The sequence below is a fragment of the Somniosus microcephalus genome, chromosome 5 (genome assembly GCF_052327205.1).
Source record: "Somniosus microcephalus isolate GS21.2 chromosome 5, FLI_Smic_1.0, whole genome shotgun sequence".
Lineage (NCBI taxonomy): Eukaryota > Metazoa > Chordata > Chondrichthyes > Squaliformes > Somniosidae > Somniosus > Somniosus microcephalus.
The window spans coordinates 24,939,019-24,952,244 of NC_140991.1; the positions used below are offsets into that span (position 1 = coordinate 24,939,019).

Here is a 13,226-nt window from a genome sequence, read left to right on the forward strand (position 1 = left end):
AGGAGAGGCCACGACTTTCCTTTTGGGGCCTGGAGGTGTTCTCCTGCTCCTCCTGGCCTCTCAAAAGATAGCAGGGTCCCATTGAGATAATAGGCCTCTGATTTTGCATTAATTCATGAGGCTCCCACCTGCTTCCAGTGGATGCCTCAGTCACCTAACTGCAGTGAGCAGTTAAAATGGTGACCAGTGAGATTCCAGCATGATCGGGACAATAAGACATAACACTCCATTTTAAGGGCCTCCTTGCCCCCTTCCTGCTGGGCGGGGTGAGTTAAAATGGACTCCAGAGTTTCAGCAGCTGTGGGGAAGAGATAAGAACGCAAATGTGCAGTTTCAGAGGTAGAAGGTGTGATCTTGGCAACAGACCACATGTGGAACAAAAGGCTTAGCTTAGAATTGAATAGTCCCGAAGTTGCACACCACTTGATTTGGCATAAAAAAGTTTGTCAGAGTATTTAGAATGTGGGAAGAGGCACCTATGTCCTGGCAGGAGCCAAGAAGTACAGGAAACTTTCTTTTATCCGGCACGGACGGGACCAACGTGGTGCCGGTTCATCAAAAATTCCGGATAACCAAACGCTATAGTAAAAGATTCGGAGCTGAGAGCTCCATATAAAGCAACAAACCCTGTTGCTTACAGGTTCAAAACAATGGCCACAAGTTGCAAGCATCTCTGTAGCTTAGCAACAGCTGCAGCCACACCCTTGCACAGCAACACATGGAGCAAGGCAAGTAATAAAAGTTACCTGAACCTACTCCTGAATTTTGCCGGTTAACCGACATTTCTGATTATTTAGGGGCCGGTTAATCGAAAGTTTCCTGCATAGCTTTTATCCAATGTTGACCTGAAGGAATTTTGACTTCTGTAAGACAGGCATTCAGAAAATATAGCAACAGCTTTGGGAGAAGTGGAAAGGTAGGGTTGGGTTTGGTGTTATTGTTGTGCATGTGGAAACTGATCTAGTGCTGTGGATGAGTGCAAAAAGAAATGAAAATAATAATTGAATGGTTGAAGCTGTCCAGGTCTGATTTAACAATAACAAGTGTACTTATAAGTCATAATGGTTATTAAATTCATTAAAAAAAAACTTATATTTTTTATATTTATGTAAACCCCAGCTTTACCTGCCTATTTCAAACAAGAGCTTCAGAACGAGGAAGCTGAAGAAGGTCACACAGTCACACTGCGCTGTGAACTTTCTAAGCCCGATGCTCCTGTGGAATGGAGAAAGAGACTTGCAGTGCTTCAACCAAGCGACAAGTATGAAATGAAACAAAATGGTGCCATTGTTGAGTTGTTAATCCACAATGTGAAGCCAGGAGATGCCGGAAAATATACTTGTTATTCTGGGAACCTACAGACAACAGCTTCCTTAACTGTTAGAGGTGATAATTCAACTACTTTAAAATTTTTACTGCAAATGTCTTTTCCATAGGAAAACTTTTTAGATGATGAATTTGAGCAGCGCAACACCTGTTTACTGATCAGCTGCTTAAATCCTTAATGCTACAACAGCCAAAAAACTTTCCCATGGAAAAGATCATCTTTATTTAGTTAAAGGCCACTGAAGGAATATTAAAAGAATGCCTAAAAGTTTGTTTCAAATGTAGCAGGATTGTCTGTCTCAGTGCTGCTCAGCTGTTTAAAGGTGCCAGTGTGTAAGCAATACCAATACATTCGCATTTAACTTGTAGGCATTCTTCTTTATTCCCAGCACAAACTGAGTACTGTAGTACAAGTATTCTTTATTGATTCGTATACCGAATCTCGGAAGAAAGATGTGCTAAATGGAATGACTAATGGGATTTGATCCATATATTCAACTGATTATATTATATAATAATGTATTAACGGTGATTGTTAAAAGCAAATTCCACTGTATATATATTTAACAAAACAGCTTTGATAATTAATGAAGGAACAGTTGATTTTGTACACTAGACACATAGGAGGATTAAACACCCAGCGTATTCAGAAGATTTCACAGCCATAACTTTCAATGGCTTTATCAAATCTAATTTTTGAAGTTCTTCGCCTTCTGGAAATCTTACCAGGACCTTATAGGAATTTATATTGTTCCATAGATCTTATTGAATCCTATATGTAATCCTATAAGTAAAATGTAAAATTTCTCCCCTTTATGATCTTGTGAATCTACTTTTCACGATTTTGACTGTTTTATCCTGTAATATACTTTTGTATGGGATGTTGCTTACCAAACATCTGATTGCTTCACAAACTGGATAGTTAAATAAGTTTTGTATTTATTGATTAAAAAGAGCCTTAAGTAACTGTATATACAGGAAACTCTCGATTTACCGGCACCCAAACAACCGGAAATCTCGGTTAACCGACAAAATTCAGGAGTAGGTTCAGTTAAGTTTTTCTTCATATTAGTGGCCGTTTCTTGATTCTTGGCTGTGTAATCGGGGGTTCCTGCACTTGTTGCTAAGCAACAGGGACGCTTGGTCTGTGGCCGGGCTTCTTGCAGCTCTTGCTAAGCAACAGGGAAGCCTGGATTTGTTACTGTGTACGGAGCTCTCGTACCTTTTAACTATAACTCTCTGTAATCCGGACTTTTTGATAAACCGGCACCACGCCGGTCCCGTCGGTGCCGGATAAAAAAGAGTTTCCTGTACATATTTTAACTCTTATTACATGCAGTTGAAAATAAAATTACTGATAAATGATGTTTCATTTTCCAGAATGTGAAATAAAAATAGTTTCTGGTTTGAAGAACACTGATGTCTTTGCTGGTGAGTCAGCCACATTTGATTGTGAGCTCTCACACAAGGACGTGGAGACTGTGCAGTGGTGGTTGGATGGTTCACCCCTTCGGAACAATGATCTGAACGAAATATCCGTTCGAGATGGAAATATCCACACATTGACGTTACAGAGCCTGGCAACTGATGACTCGGGAACAGTGACATTTAAGGCTGGAACGCTTATTTCTTCGGCAAAATTATTAGTTAAAGGTATTTCTTGAGACGAGAGCTGTTTTAACCATTTTTCTGTAAATGTTGGTGGTTTCACCTGAGCTTCTTTGCAACCGGATAGTAAGAGGTGGGATGGATCACATTCTGGACTATTCCAGAGGTGAGCTGTAACTCGAGGGTTACATTTCTGTAAAGGTCAGATCTCATCTGGAGTGTACTGTATTCAGTTTTGGGTACCGAGCCTCAGCAAAGATATATTGGCCTTGGAAGGGGTACAGCGCAGATTCACCAGAATGATACCAGAGCTTAAAGAATTAAATTATTAAGACAACTTGGCTTGTATTCCCTTGAGTTTAGAAGGTGAGGGGTGATATAATTGAGGTAAATTGATAAAGATATTAGACAGAGACAGAGAAACTATTTCCTCTGGTGGATTTCAGAGCAAGGGGGCACAATTTTAAAATTAAAGCTAGGCTATTTAGAAGTGAAATCAGGAAGCACTTTTCCTATACAAAAGGTAGGGGAAATGTGGAACGCGCTCTCACAAAAGGCTGTTGATTCTGGATCAATTGAAATTTTCAAGACTGAGATGGATAGATTTTTGTTAGGTAAGGGTATCAAGGGATACGGAACAAAGGTGGGTAATTGAAATTGAGGCACAGATCAACTATGATCTAATTTTCAAGGCACTTGAGCGAAATAAACTTGCAGGGCTACGGGGATAGAGTGGGGGAATGGGACTGACTCGATTGCTCTGCAGAGAGCCGGCACGGACTCGATGGGCCGAATGGCGGCCTCCTGTGCCATTATGACTCTATGGGGGGGGAAATTCGGTTACTTTGTGCCACCCGTTGGGGCACAAAGCCACTAGCGCCCGGGCATGGCGATGTTTGCGCCGCTCGCGAAATTGACCAGACATTTTGCGGCGGCGCTAAACACTACCGCCACAATCTCCTGCGCCCGCAGATCATGACGTCAGTCGAGCGTGCAACGCCCCGGTTGCACCCCAGACCAGATATTGAGTGGCACCCCCTGCCTTACCGCCTGCCGCTAGCAACAACAGGTTGAGGGAAATGTTTTGCAGTCGGGAAGGGACTGGGGGAGCGCTATTTAAAGGCGGCCGCTTCCTGACTTTTTGTCGGCGACATTTTTGCACCACGCATTCAGAGAGAGAGAGAGCGAGAGAGACTTCTGGAGAGATTCAATGCTGTGTGGAGGAGTTTTGGGTACTGAGCAGCACTTTGCAGGTTCATTTTGATTTGACCTTCCTTGCATCGATTTAGAAGAGACTATAGGGGCTGCACTCTGAGCTCTTTCCCTGGGCCTCTCCATTGTTCTTTACAGCAGATTTGATGTACAGGTCTCTCCAGGTCGAGATTCAAGGCTGCAATGCGCAGGGTGTGGATGGAGAGCAAGATCGATCCTCCCCTTTAGAACTGGCCGGCGCCAGTGTGTCTGTGTTCCATTGCTGACTGACATCACATGAGCTTCGCCAGCGCTCTGAGTTAGCGCCTCGCTCCTCGGTGTTAGCGCCTTGAGAGGTGTGTAGCACCTGATTTAGCGCTCCAATCACCTCCGAGGCGATAGAAGCCAAGTTTGCACTCGGAGGCGATAATTAGCACCAGGCGCTAAATTTTGCGCCCAGCCGATAATTGCGCCCCAAACGGGGCGTTACCGAATATCTTCCCCCTATGACTCTAATTGAATGGCAGAACAGGCTCAAGGGGCTGAATGGTCTCCTATTCCTATGCACTTATATTCAACTCTTTAAATGTTGTTAAAATTGCATCATGAACATTAACTAAAGGACATTTATCTTAATGCATCCTTGATATAAATGTACAGTACGGGTGGGGGGTTTGCACTGCATTTAGAAAACATAGAAACATAGAAGATAGGAGCAGCAGTAGGCCATTCGGCCCCTCGAGCCTGCTCTGCTATTCAATGAGATCATGGCTGATCATCCAAATTCAGTACCCTGTCCCTGCTTTCTCCCCATATCCCTTGATCCCTTTAGCCTTAAGAAATATATCCAACTCCTTCTTGAATATATTTAATGAATTGGCCTCTACTGCCTTCTGTGGTAGAGAATTCCACAGGTTCACCACTCTCTGGGTGAAGAAATTCCTCCTCATCTCTGTCCTAAATGGCTTACCCCTTATCCTTAGACTGTGACCCCTGGTTCTGGACTCTCCTGCCATTGGGAACATCCTTCCTGCATCTAGTCTGTTCAGTCCTGTCAGAATTTTATAAGTTTCAATGAGATCCCCTCTCATTCTTCTAAACTCCAGCGAGTATAAGCCCAATTGACCCAATCTCTCCTCGTACGTCATTCCTGCCATCCCAGGTATCAGCCTGGTGAATCTTCGCTGCACTCCCTCCATGGCAAGAACATCCTTCCTCAGATAAGGTGACCAAAACTGCACACAATACTCAAGATGTGGTCTCACCAAGGCCCTGTACAACTGCAGCAAGACATCCTTGTTCCTGTACTCAAACCCTCTCGCTACGAAGGCCAACATACCATTTGCCTTGTTAACCGACTGCTGCACCTGCATGCTTACCTTCAGCGACTGGTGCACAAGGACACCCAGGTCTCGTTGCACTTCCCCTTCTCCCAATCTATTGCCATTCAGATAATAATCTGCCTTCCTGTTTTTGACACCAAAGTGGATAACCTCGCATTTATCCACGTTATATTGCATCTGCCATGCTTCTGCCCAATCACCCAACCTGTCCAAATCATACTGGAGTTTCTCGGCATCCTCCTCACAGCACACACGCCCACCCAGCTTTGTGTCGTCTGCAAACTTGGAGATATTACATCTAGTTCCCTCGTCTAGATCATTATATATTGTGAATAGCTGGGGTCCAAGGACCGATCCCTGCGGTACCCCACTAGTCACTACCTGCCACTTGGAAACAGACCCATTTATTCCAACTCTTTGCTTTCTGTCTGCCAACCAGTTCTCTATCCAAGTCAATACCTTGCCCCCAATCCCATGTGCCTTAACTTTACATGCTAATCTCTTATGTGGGACCTTATCGAAAGTCTTTTGAAAGTCCAAATACACCACATCCACTGGTTCTCCCTTATCTATTTTACCAGTTACATCCTCAAAAAATTCCAGTAGATTAGTCAAGCACGATTTACTTTTTGTAAATCCATGTTGACTTTGTCCGATCCTGTCACTGTTTTCCAAGTGCTCTGCTATTACATCTTTTATAATGGACTCTAGCATTTTCCCCACTACCGATGTCAGGCTTACCGGTCTATAATTCCCCGTTTTCTCTCTACCACCTTTTTTGAATAGTGGGGTAACATTAGCTACCCTCCAATCCATGGGTACTGTTCCAGAGTCTATAGAATTTTGGAAGATGACCAGCAATGCATCTACTATTTCTAGGGCCACTTCCTTAAGTACCCGAGGATGTAGATTATCAGGCCCTGGGGATTTATCGGCCTTCAATCCCATCAATTTCCCTAACACCATCTACCCCCTCTTTAACTTACCTGAAACCATGCGTGGGAAGGCTGCTCGCCCCAGAGGAGCGGGGACCTAATTTAAATAGCCAAGTTGCGTTCCAATGATGTCTTCGGGACGCTCATGACATAACTGCGAGCCGACTGGGCCGCACAGTCTCGGACAGCCAGAATCGTGACCACAGGAGGCCCAGGTAAGTTTATTTTTGCATTAACTGTTGTTACCCTTGGATCCCAAAGTAAAGTTTAGTCTGTAACTAAAGATTAGTGCAGTAATGAGTGTGTATTCTATTGTCAAAGATGCTGACATTCAGGTCGGATGTTAAACCAAGGTCTCACCTGCTTAGTCAGGTGGGCATGAAAGATCCAATGCAATATTCAGATTAGAGTTCTCCCAGCATCATTGCCAACATTTCTCTCGTGCCACCATCGAAAAAGCAGACCGACTGGTCAGTCACCTCATTTGCTGCCTGTGGGATCTTGCTGTGTGCAGATTGCTTGCCACATTTACCTACATTCCAACACTAACGAAACTTAAAAAGCAACTCATCGGATCTGATGAGTTTTGGGATGTATGAGGACACAATGAGGTGCTATCTAAATTTTTGTGTTGGTTCTCTTTTTGATTCTTTTCCACAGGCTTGCAAGGATGACTTGGTCCATGGAAATTCCTTCCTGCATTGCATTCTTTTCCATCATGGCATAAAACTGCTATTGTTCCTTGTATCTTTCTTGCTGCATCCTTGCTAACATTTTGCAGTATATAGGGCATTTGTTGGCATAAACCTCTAACTTCCCTTCACGTCCATTAAATGACCCATGAAGCTACTTTAAAGTAATGCTCATGCCCTAACTTTGTGGCATTTTTAAATTGTGTAACTTCTTTTGGATCTTCTACCAGATCTTGAGATTGGTTGACACTACATTAGCCGTAGCCGTATGTCACACTTACTGCCTCCTTTGCATTGTTGGAGGCCGCCCTTTCCTTCGGAAGTCTAGTCACATCTGTCCATTATGGTGGTAACCAGTGTGTTCAGGACCTGGTCTGACAAATGGGCTTGACGAGTTTGCTGTTGACCAGTTTGACAACAGTTGCGCTCACTAGAGTTAGATGAGTAAACATTTGACTTGCACTGCTCAAGTGGCTAATTAGCTGCTTCAGAGTTGATCTCAAGTGGAACTGAGCGCGTACAAATGAGAACTTCATAATTGCTGAAGAAAACAGGTTTTAACCTGTCTAAATCCAGCTTTACTCAAAGGTTTACAGAGCAGATTTAATCTTGAAATTGCATGGGTTTTACATACTTCAGTGCCTTCATTAAAATAACATTTCATAATGAACATGTTAGCATCTTTGTATGCTAAAATAGCAAAGTACTAGTTCCCCCATAAGTGTGCTCTGTAGAATAGAGGGTTCATAAAATCGCTAAGAAGTTAAAATTAGGAAGCTAGGAGCAAACGAGAACTCAGGAGAACCCTTTTAAGCAAAGAGTAATATGATTTGGGAAATAAGTTACCAGAGAATACCATTAAAGCTGGCAGTTGAAAATGCTTCATGAGACAATTAGATACATTTCTGGAAAAAGAAGGATTGAAGGATACAGTAAGAACGTGGCAAGATACGGTTGAGATCAGTCAAAAAAGTGGGACAGGACTTGTTGAATGTCATAGCCTTTTCCTGTTCCTAACAATTCTTGAGTTCTTGTGAAGTAGATAATTCTGATGAAGAAATACAGTTTGAGCATCCTGAATCCAGCAACCTCAGGACCGAGGCCGAGCCAGTTTTCGTGTTTTTCCAGATTTCAGAACGTGTTTCTGATGTCCGAAGTCCGGCAATATCGCAACCTGGGCTCGGGCGTTTCCGGACTTCGGACATCAGAAACACGTTCCGAGTCAGGAAATGCCTGAGCCGCTCCGCAGTCCCGCTGACGCGTTTCTCCGCCCCTCCCCTTCTGTTAAAGGGGAGGGATGCTGCGAGCTCTGCAGAGCATCCGATGGCCCACACTAGGCCGCCAGGGCGGCGTGGTGCCGTGGCTGCAGCCTGGCGGAAACACTTAGTGGAGCTGTGCAGATTAAGGAGGATAAAACACAACACTAAAGTTTTATTGCATCACTCGCATTTTTCATAGGATTTTTCAAAAAAAGACAACAAAAGTTAATGGCTTTTTGAAGTACAGGTTGAGCATCCAAAATCCGGAGTTCCGGATTCTGGAACATTTTACGGATTCCGGGCGACCCTGCCACCAATCGTCCCGGATTCTGGAACATTCCAGATTCCGGAACTCTGAATTTTGGACGCTCAACCTGTAGGAGAAGGAGTCGGCAATTTGGCCCCTCGAGCCTGCTCCGCCATTCAATAAGATCATGGCTGATCTTCTACCTCATCTGCACTATCCCCATATCCCTTGATTCTCTTAATATCCAAAAATCTATCGACCTCTGTCTTGAATATACTCAACAACTGAGCCTTGACAGCCCTCTCGGGTAGAGAATTTCAAAGATTCACCACCCTCTGAGTGAAGAAATTTCTCCTCATCTCAGCCCTAATTGGCTGACCCCTTATTCTGAGACTGTGACCCCTGGTTGTAGACTCACCAGCTAGGGGAAACATCCTCCCTGCATCTACCCTGTCAAGCCCTGTAAGAATTTTGTATGTTTCATTGAGATCATCTCTCATTCTTTTAAACTCTAGAGAATATAGGCCTAGTCTGCTCAATCTGTCCTCACAGGACAATCCCCCCACCCCCCCCCCATCCCAGGAACCAGTCTGGTGAACCTTCGTTGCACTCCCTCTGTGGCAAGTATATCCTTCCTTAGGTAAGGAGACCAAAACTGTACACAATACTGCAGGTGTGGTCTCACCAGGGCCCTATATAATTGCAGTAAGACATCTTGGCCTAGAAATTCGGTGGGGTTAGCGCCCAATTAGAGGCGTTAGAGGGTCTTGCGCCAGAATTATAGCTGGTAACGAAATTGCGTTGGGCCCTACCATCGGCGTTAGCCGGTAGTGCTGCGCCGGCACCGATGACGTCATCGGTGTGCGCAGCGTCCCGGTTGCCGTGGTAACCCGGCCCCAAGCCCAAATTCAGTTGCGGCCGCCTCGCCCGTGGCAGCCGCAACCAACGATTGTTGAAAGGGATGTTACACACCTTTGCGCCGGCGCATAAAGGTGGAGCGGCGGCCGGCCGCTTTCCCGGCGGCCGCCTGCCCGCACCTCCCTCCCCGGACTCCTCCACCACCCCCCCGCGGCACTGATGTGTGTGGCCCGCGAGCCCGGCTCTTCCCCGAGGTGCCGGGCTCATTTGTCGGGCGAATCGACCGGCCAGCGGTCGGCTGCAGGCAACTCCTCCTTAACAGAAGGAGGAGGCCTGCAGTACCCCAGCCTGCCGCACCGCCTCGGGTGCCGCAGCGGGGGATTAGCGCCTCAAAACTGCACTGAACGCCCATAGTGAGGCGCAAAAACCCTCCATTAGCGCCCGCCGCCGTCTGGGCCCGGGGCAACCGAATTTTCGTCGGGCGCAGCGGCATTAACGCCGGCGCAAAATTTCGGGCGCTAAAGCCCTGGCGGACCCACAACCGAATTTCTAGGCCCTTTACTCTTATACTCAAATCCTTTTGTAATAAAGGCCATTATTGCTTGCTGTACCTACATGTTAAATTTCAGTGATTCATGTACAAGGACACCCAGGTCCCTCTGCACACCAACATTTCCCAATCACTCACCATGTAAAAAATTCTCTGCTTTCCTATTTTTCCTACCAAAGTGGATAACCTCACATTTCTCCACATTATATTCCATTTGCCATGTTCTTGCCCACTCACTTAGCCTGTCTATATCCCTCTTGAAGCCTCCTTGCATCCTCCTCACAACTTACATTCCCATCCAGCTTTGCATCATCAGCAAACTTGGATATATTACATTTGGTCCCCTCATCCAAATCATTGATCTAGATTGTGAATGGCTGAGGCCCAAGCACTGATCCTTGTGGTACCCCACTAGTTACAGCCTGCCAGCCCGAAAATGACCCGTTTATTCCTGCTCTCTTTTTTGTCCGTTAACCAATCCTCAATCCATGCTAGTATTTTACCCCTAATCCCATGAGCCCTAATTTTGTTTAATAACCTCTTGTGGGGCACCTTATCGAATGCCTTCTGAAAATCCAAATACACTACATCCACTGGTTTCCCCTTATCTATTCTGTGTAGGAATTAACAGCGGGGTTGGGGTTATTGTCTCTGGCCAGTCAGAAGCCTCTGAGCTGCTCCAGGGACCCCTGTGCGGTTTCGAAGCGCTCCCCTATTCCTGGTTCTGACCGCCAGACTTATTCGGTAGCGATGTAGACAGAAAACGTGACTCGTGGTTTGGGTGCAAAACAGACCAGTATTTATTGAAACAAAAGAAAGAAACAACTTAAAATGTAATCGATACAGCACTTATGCCTGGTACAGCACTTTTGCTTAACGCAGTACACTCAGTGTCCACTAGAGCGCTCCTTGCTTAGTGCAACACTCCTTTAAATACAGCACTTTAAAAACAGCTACACAGTGTTTACCACAGCACTTCTCTGCTAGGTGCAACACTCCTTTTTAATACAGGACTTTAAAATACAGCCACTCGGTGTCCACTGAAGCACTTCTCTGCTCAGTGCAACACCATCTTACTTAAATAGGGGAGGAGAGAACGGACACAACGAGGGAAGATCGACTAAAATCGCAGTTCTAACAAAATTCCCACTTAATTCCCACCCCTATACCTATTCTAAGTTGCCTTGTAAAAGGCCAGAAAAATATATGCTCACCAATGAAAACGCCTTCTCCGTGCCCTGCGATCTTTGACCTTCACTGCCCCGAAGTAAAAAACACCCCAGTATTTTAAAAGTAAACTGCTGGTGTTCCACTTCTTCAGGCAGACTCCCACGTTGTAGAGAGCATGGAGGCGAGGCTACAGAGAGAGATATGGCTTCTGAGAAGCAATCTTTTATACCCCAATTTGGGGCCGAAATGTTCCCGCCCAGATCCGGATGTATCTGGGCTAAAACAAAAGGGATCCAAGCTGCCCCATTGTCTAGGATGGGTTTGGATGAATTACCCACTCGTTTAAACTGTTCCTTTTCTCAGTTTAAATGTGTCAATCATTGTCTGTGAATGGGCTTTTGAATAAAGCTGCAGTGGTTTGAATGTGTCTTAATTGTCTGTGATGGGCCATCGAATAAAGCTATTTCCTTGATTGCTTGAGTAAATAGCCTTGAAGGTATTGTAAACAGAAAGTCATTGTCCTTGTGGTCAGACTGAAACCAGTCTCAAGTGGTTAATCCTTTGTGTAGCAGTTTCTGTAAACACATCGATTGTCTGCAGGGAGGGGAAACTCCCTGAACTGCCTTTGATTGGCAGTCTGGTCAGCCATCTTTGATCTTCACCTTTTTCACAGGCACATACACAAGCTGCCTTTTCAAGTCCTTTGCCTTTTGCCATGCGGTCTGGTGGCCATTTTGATCCCCTGGATTTTTTTAAGGTATATTACCCAGGTATTCTTTAATCAAAATTAATCTTCAGAACTGTAGGAAATTTCAAAATTATTGCGAAATCCTACACCTGTTAGTTACAACCTCAAAAAACTCGTAACAGATTTGTCAAACACGATTTCCCTTTCATAAATCTGTGCTTACTCTGCCTAATCTTACTATTATTTTCTAAGTGTCCTGTTACCACATCCTTAATAATAGATTCTAGCATTTTCCCTACTACTGATATCAGGCTAACTGGTCTGTAGTTCCCCGTTTTCTCTTTCCCTCCTTTCTTAAACAGTGGGGTTACATTTGCTACCTTCCAATCCACGGGAACCATTCTAGAATCTGGAATTTTGGAAAATGACAACCAATGCATCCGCTATCTCTATAGCCACCTCTTTCAAAACCCTAGGATGTAGGCCATTAGGTCCAGGGGATTTATCAGCTTTCAGTCCCATTAATTTCTCCAGTTCTATTTTTTTACTAACACTAATTTCTTTCAGTTCCTCATTCTTGCTAGACCCTTGGTTCTCCACTATTTCTGTGAAGACAGACACAAAGTATTTGTTTAATTTCTCTATCATTTCCTTATTCCCCATTATAATTTCTCCTGTCTCAGCCAGTAAGGGACCCACATTTATTTTCAATAATCTTTTCCTTTTTACATACGTATAGAAGCTTTAACAGTCTGTTTTAATGTCTCTCGCTAGTTTACTCTCATATTCTATTTTCCCTTTCTTTATCAATTTCTGGGTCCTCCTTTGCTGAATTCTAAAACCCTCCCAATCCTCAGGCTTACTATTTTTGGGAATATTATAAGCCTCTTCCTTTGATCTAATACTATCTTTAACTTCTCTTGTTAGCCACAGTTGGACCACTTTTCCTATGGGGTTTTTATGCCTTAAAGGAATGTATATTTGTTGCAAATTATGTACTAATTCTTTAAATGCTAGCCATTGCTTGTCTACCGTCATACCTTTTAATTTGGTTTCCCAATCTACCTTAGCCAACTCGCCCCTCATACTTACGTAGTTTGCTTTGTTTAGGTTTAGGACCCTAGTTTTGGATTTAACCAAATCACTTTGAAACTCAATGTAAAATTCTATCATATTATGGTCACTCTTCCCTAAAGGCCCCTTTACTACAAGGTTATTAATTAACCGTTTCTCATTGCACAATACTAGATCTAAAATAGCCTGTTCCCTAGTTGGTTCCTCAACATACTGATCCAGAAAACTATCTTGTATACATTCCATAAATTCGTCCTCCACAATATTACTGCAAATTTGGTTTGC

General features: G+C 44.2%; 1 protein-coding gene across 3 annotated transcripts in view; it reads left to right on the forward strand.

The window, feature by feature from the left end:
- Nucleotides 1–13,226, forward strand: part of obscnb (obscurin, cytoskeletal calmodulin and titin-interacting RhoGEF b) — a 656,492-nt gene that overhangs the window by 349,117 nt on the left and 294,149 nt on the right. For all 3 annotated transcript variants that reach the window (XM_085987453.1, XM_085987451.1, XM_085987452.1), the window contains 2 exons: nt 1,120–1,386; nt 2,707–2,979. In XM_085987453.1, coding sequence (XP_085843579.1) covers nt 1,120–1,386; nt 2,707–2,979 — 540 coding nt within the window. The remainder of the gene's footprint in view (nt 1–1,119; nt 1,387–2,706; nt 2,980–13,226) is intronic.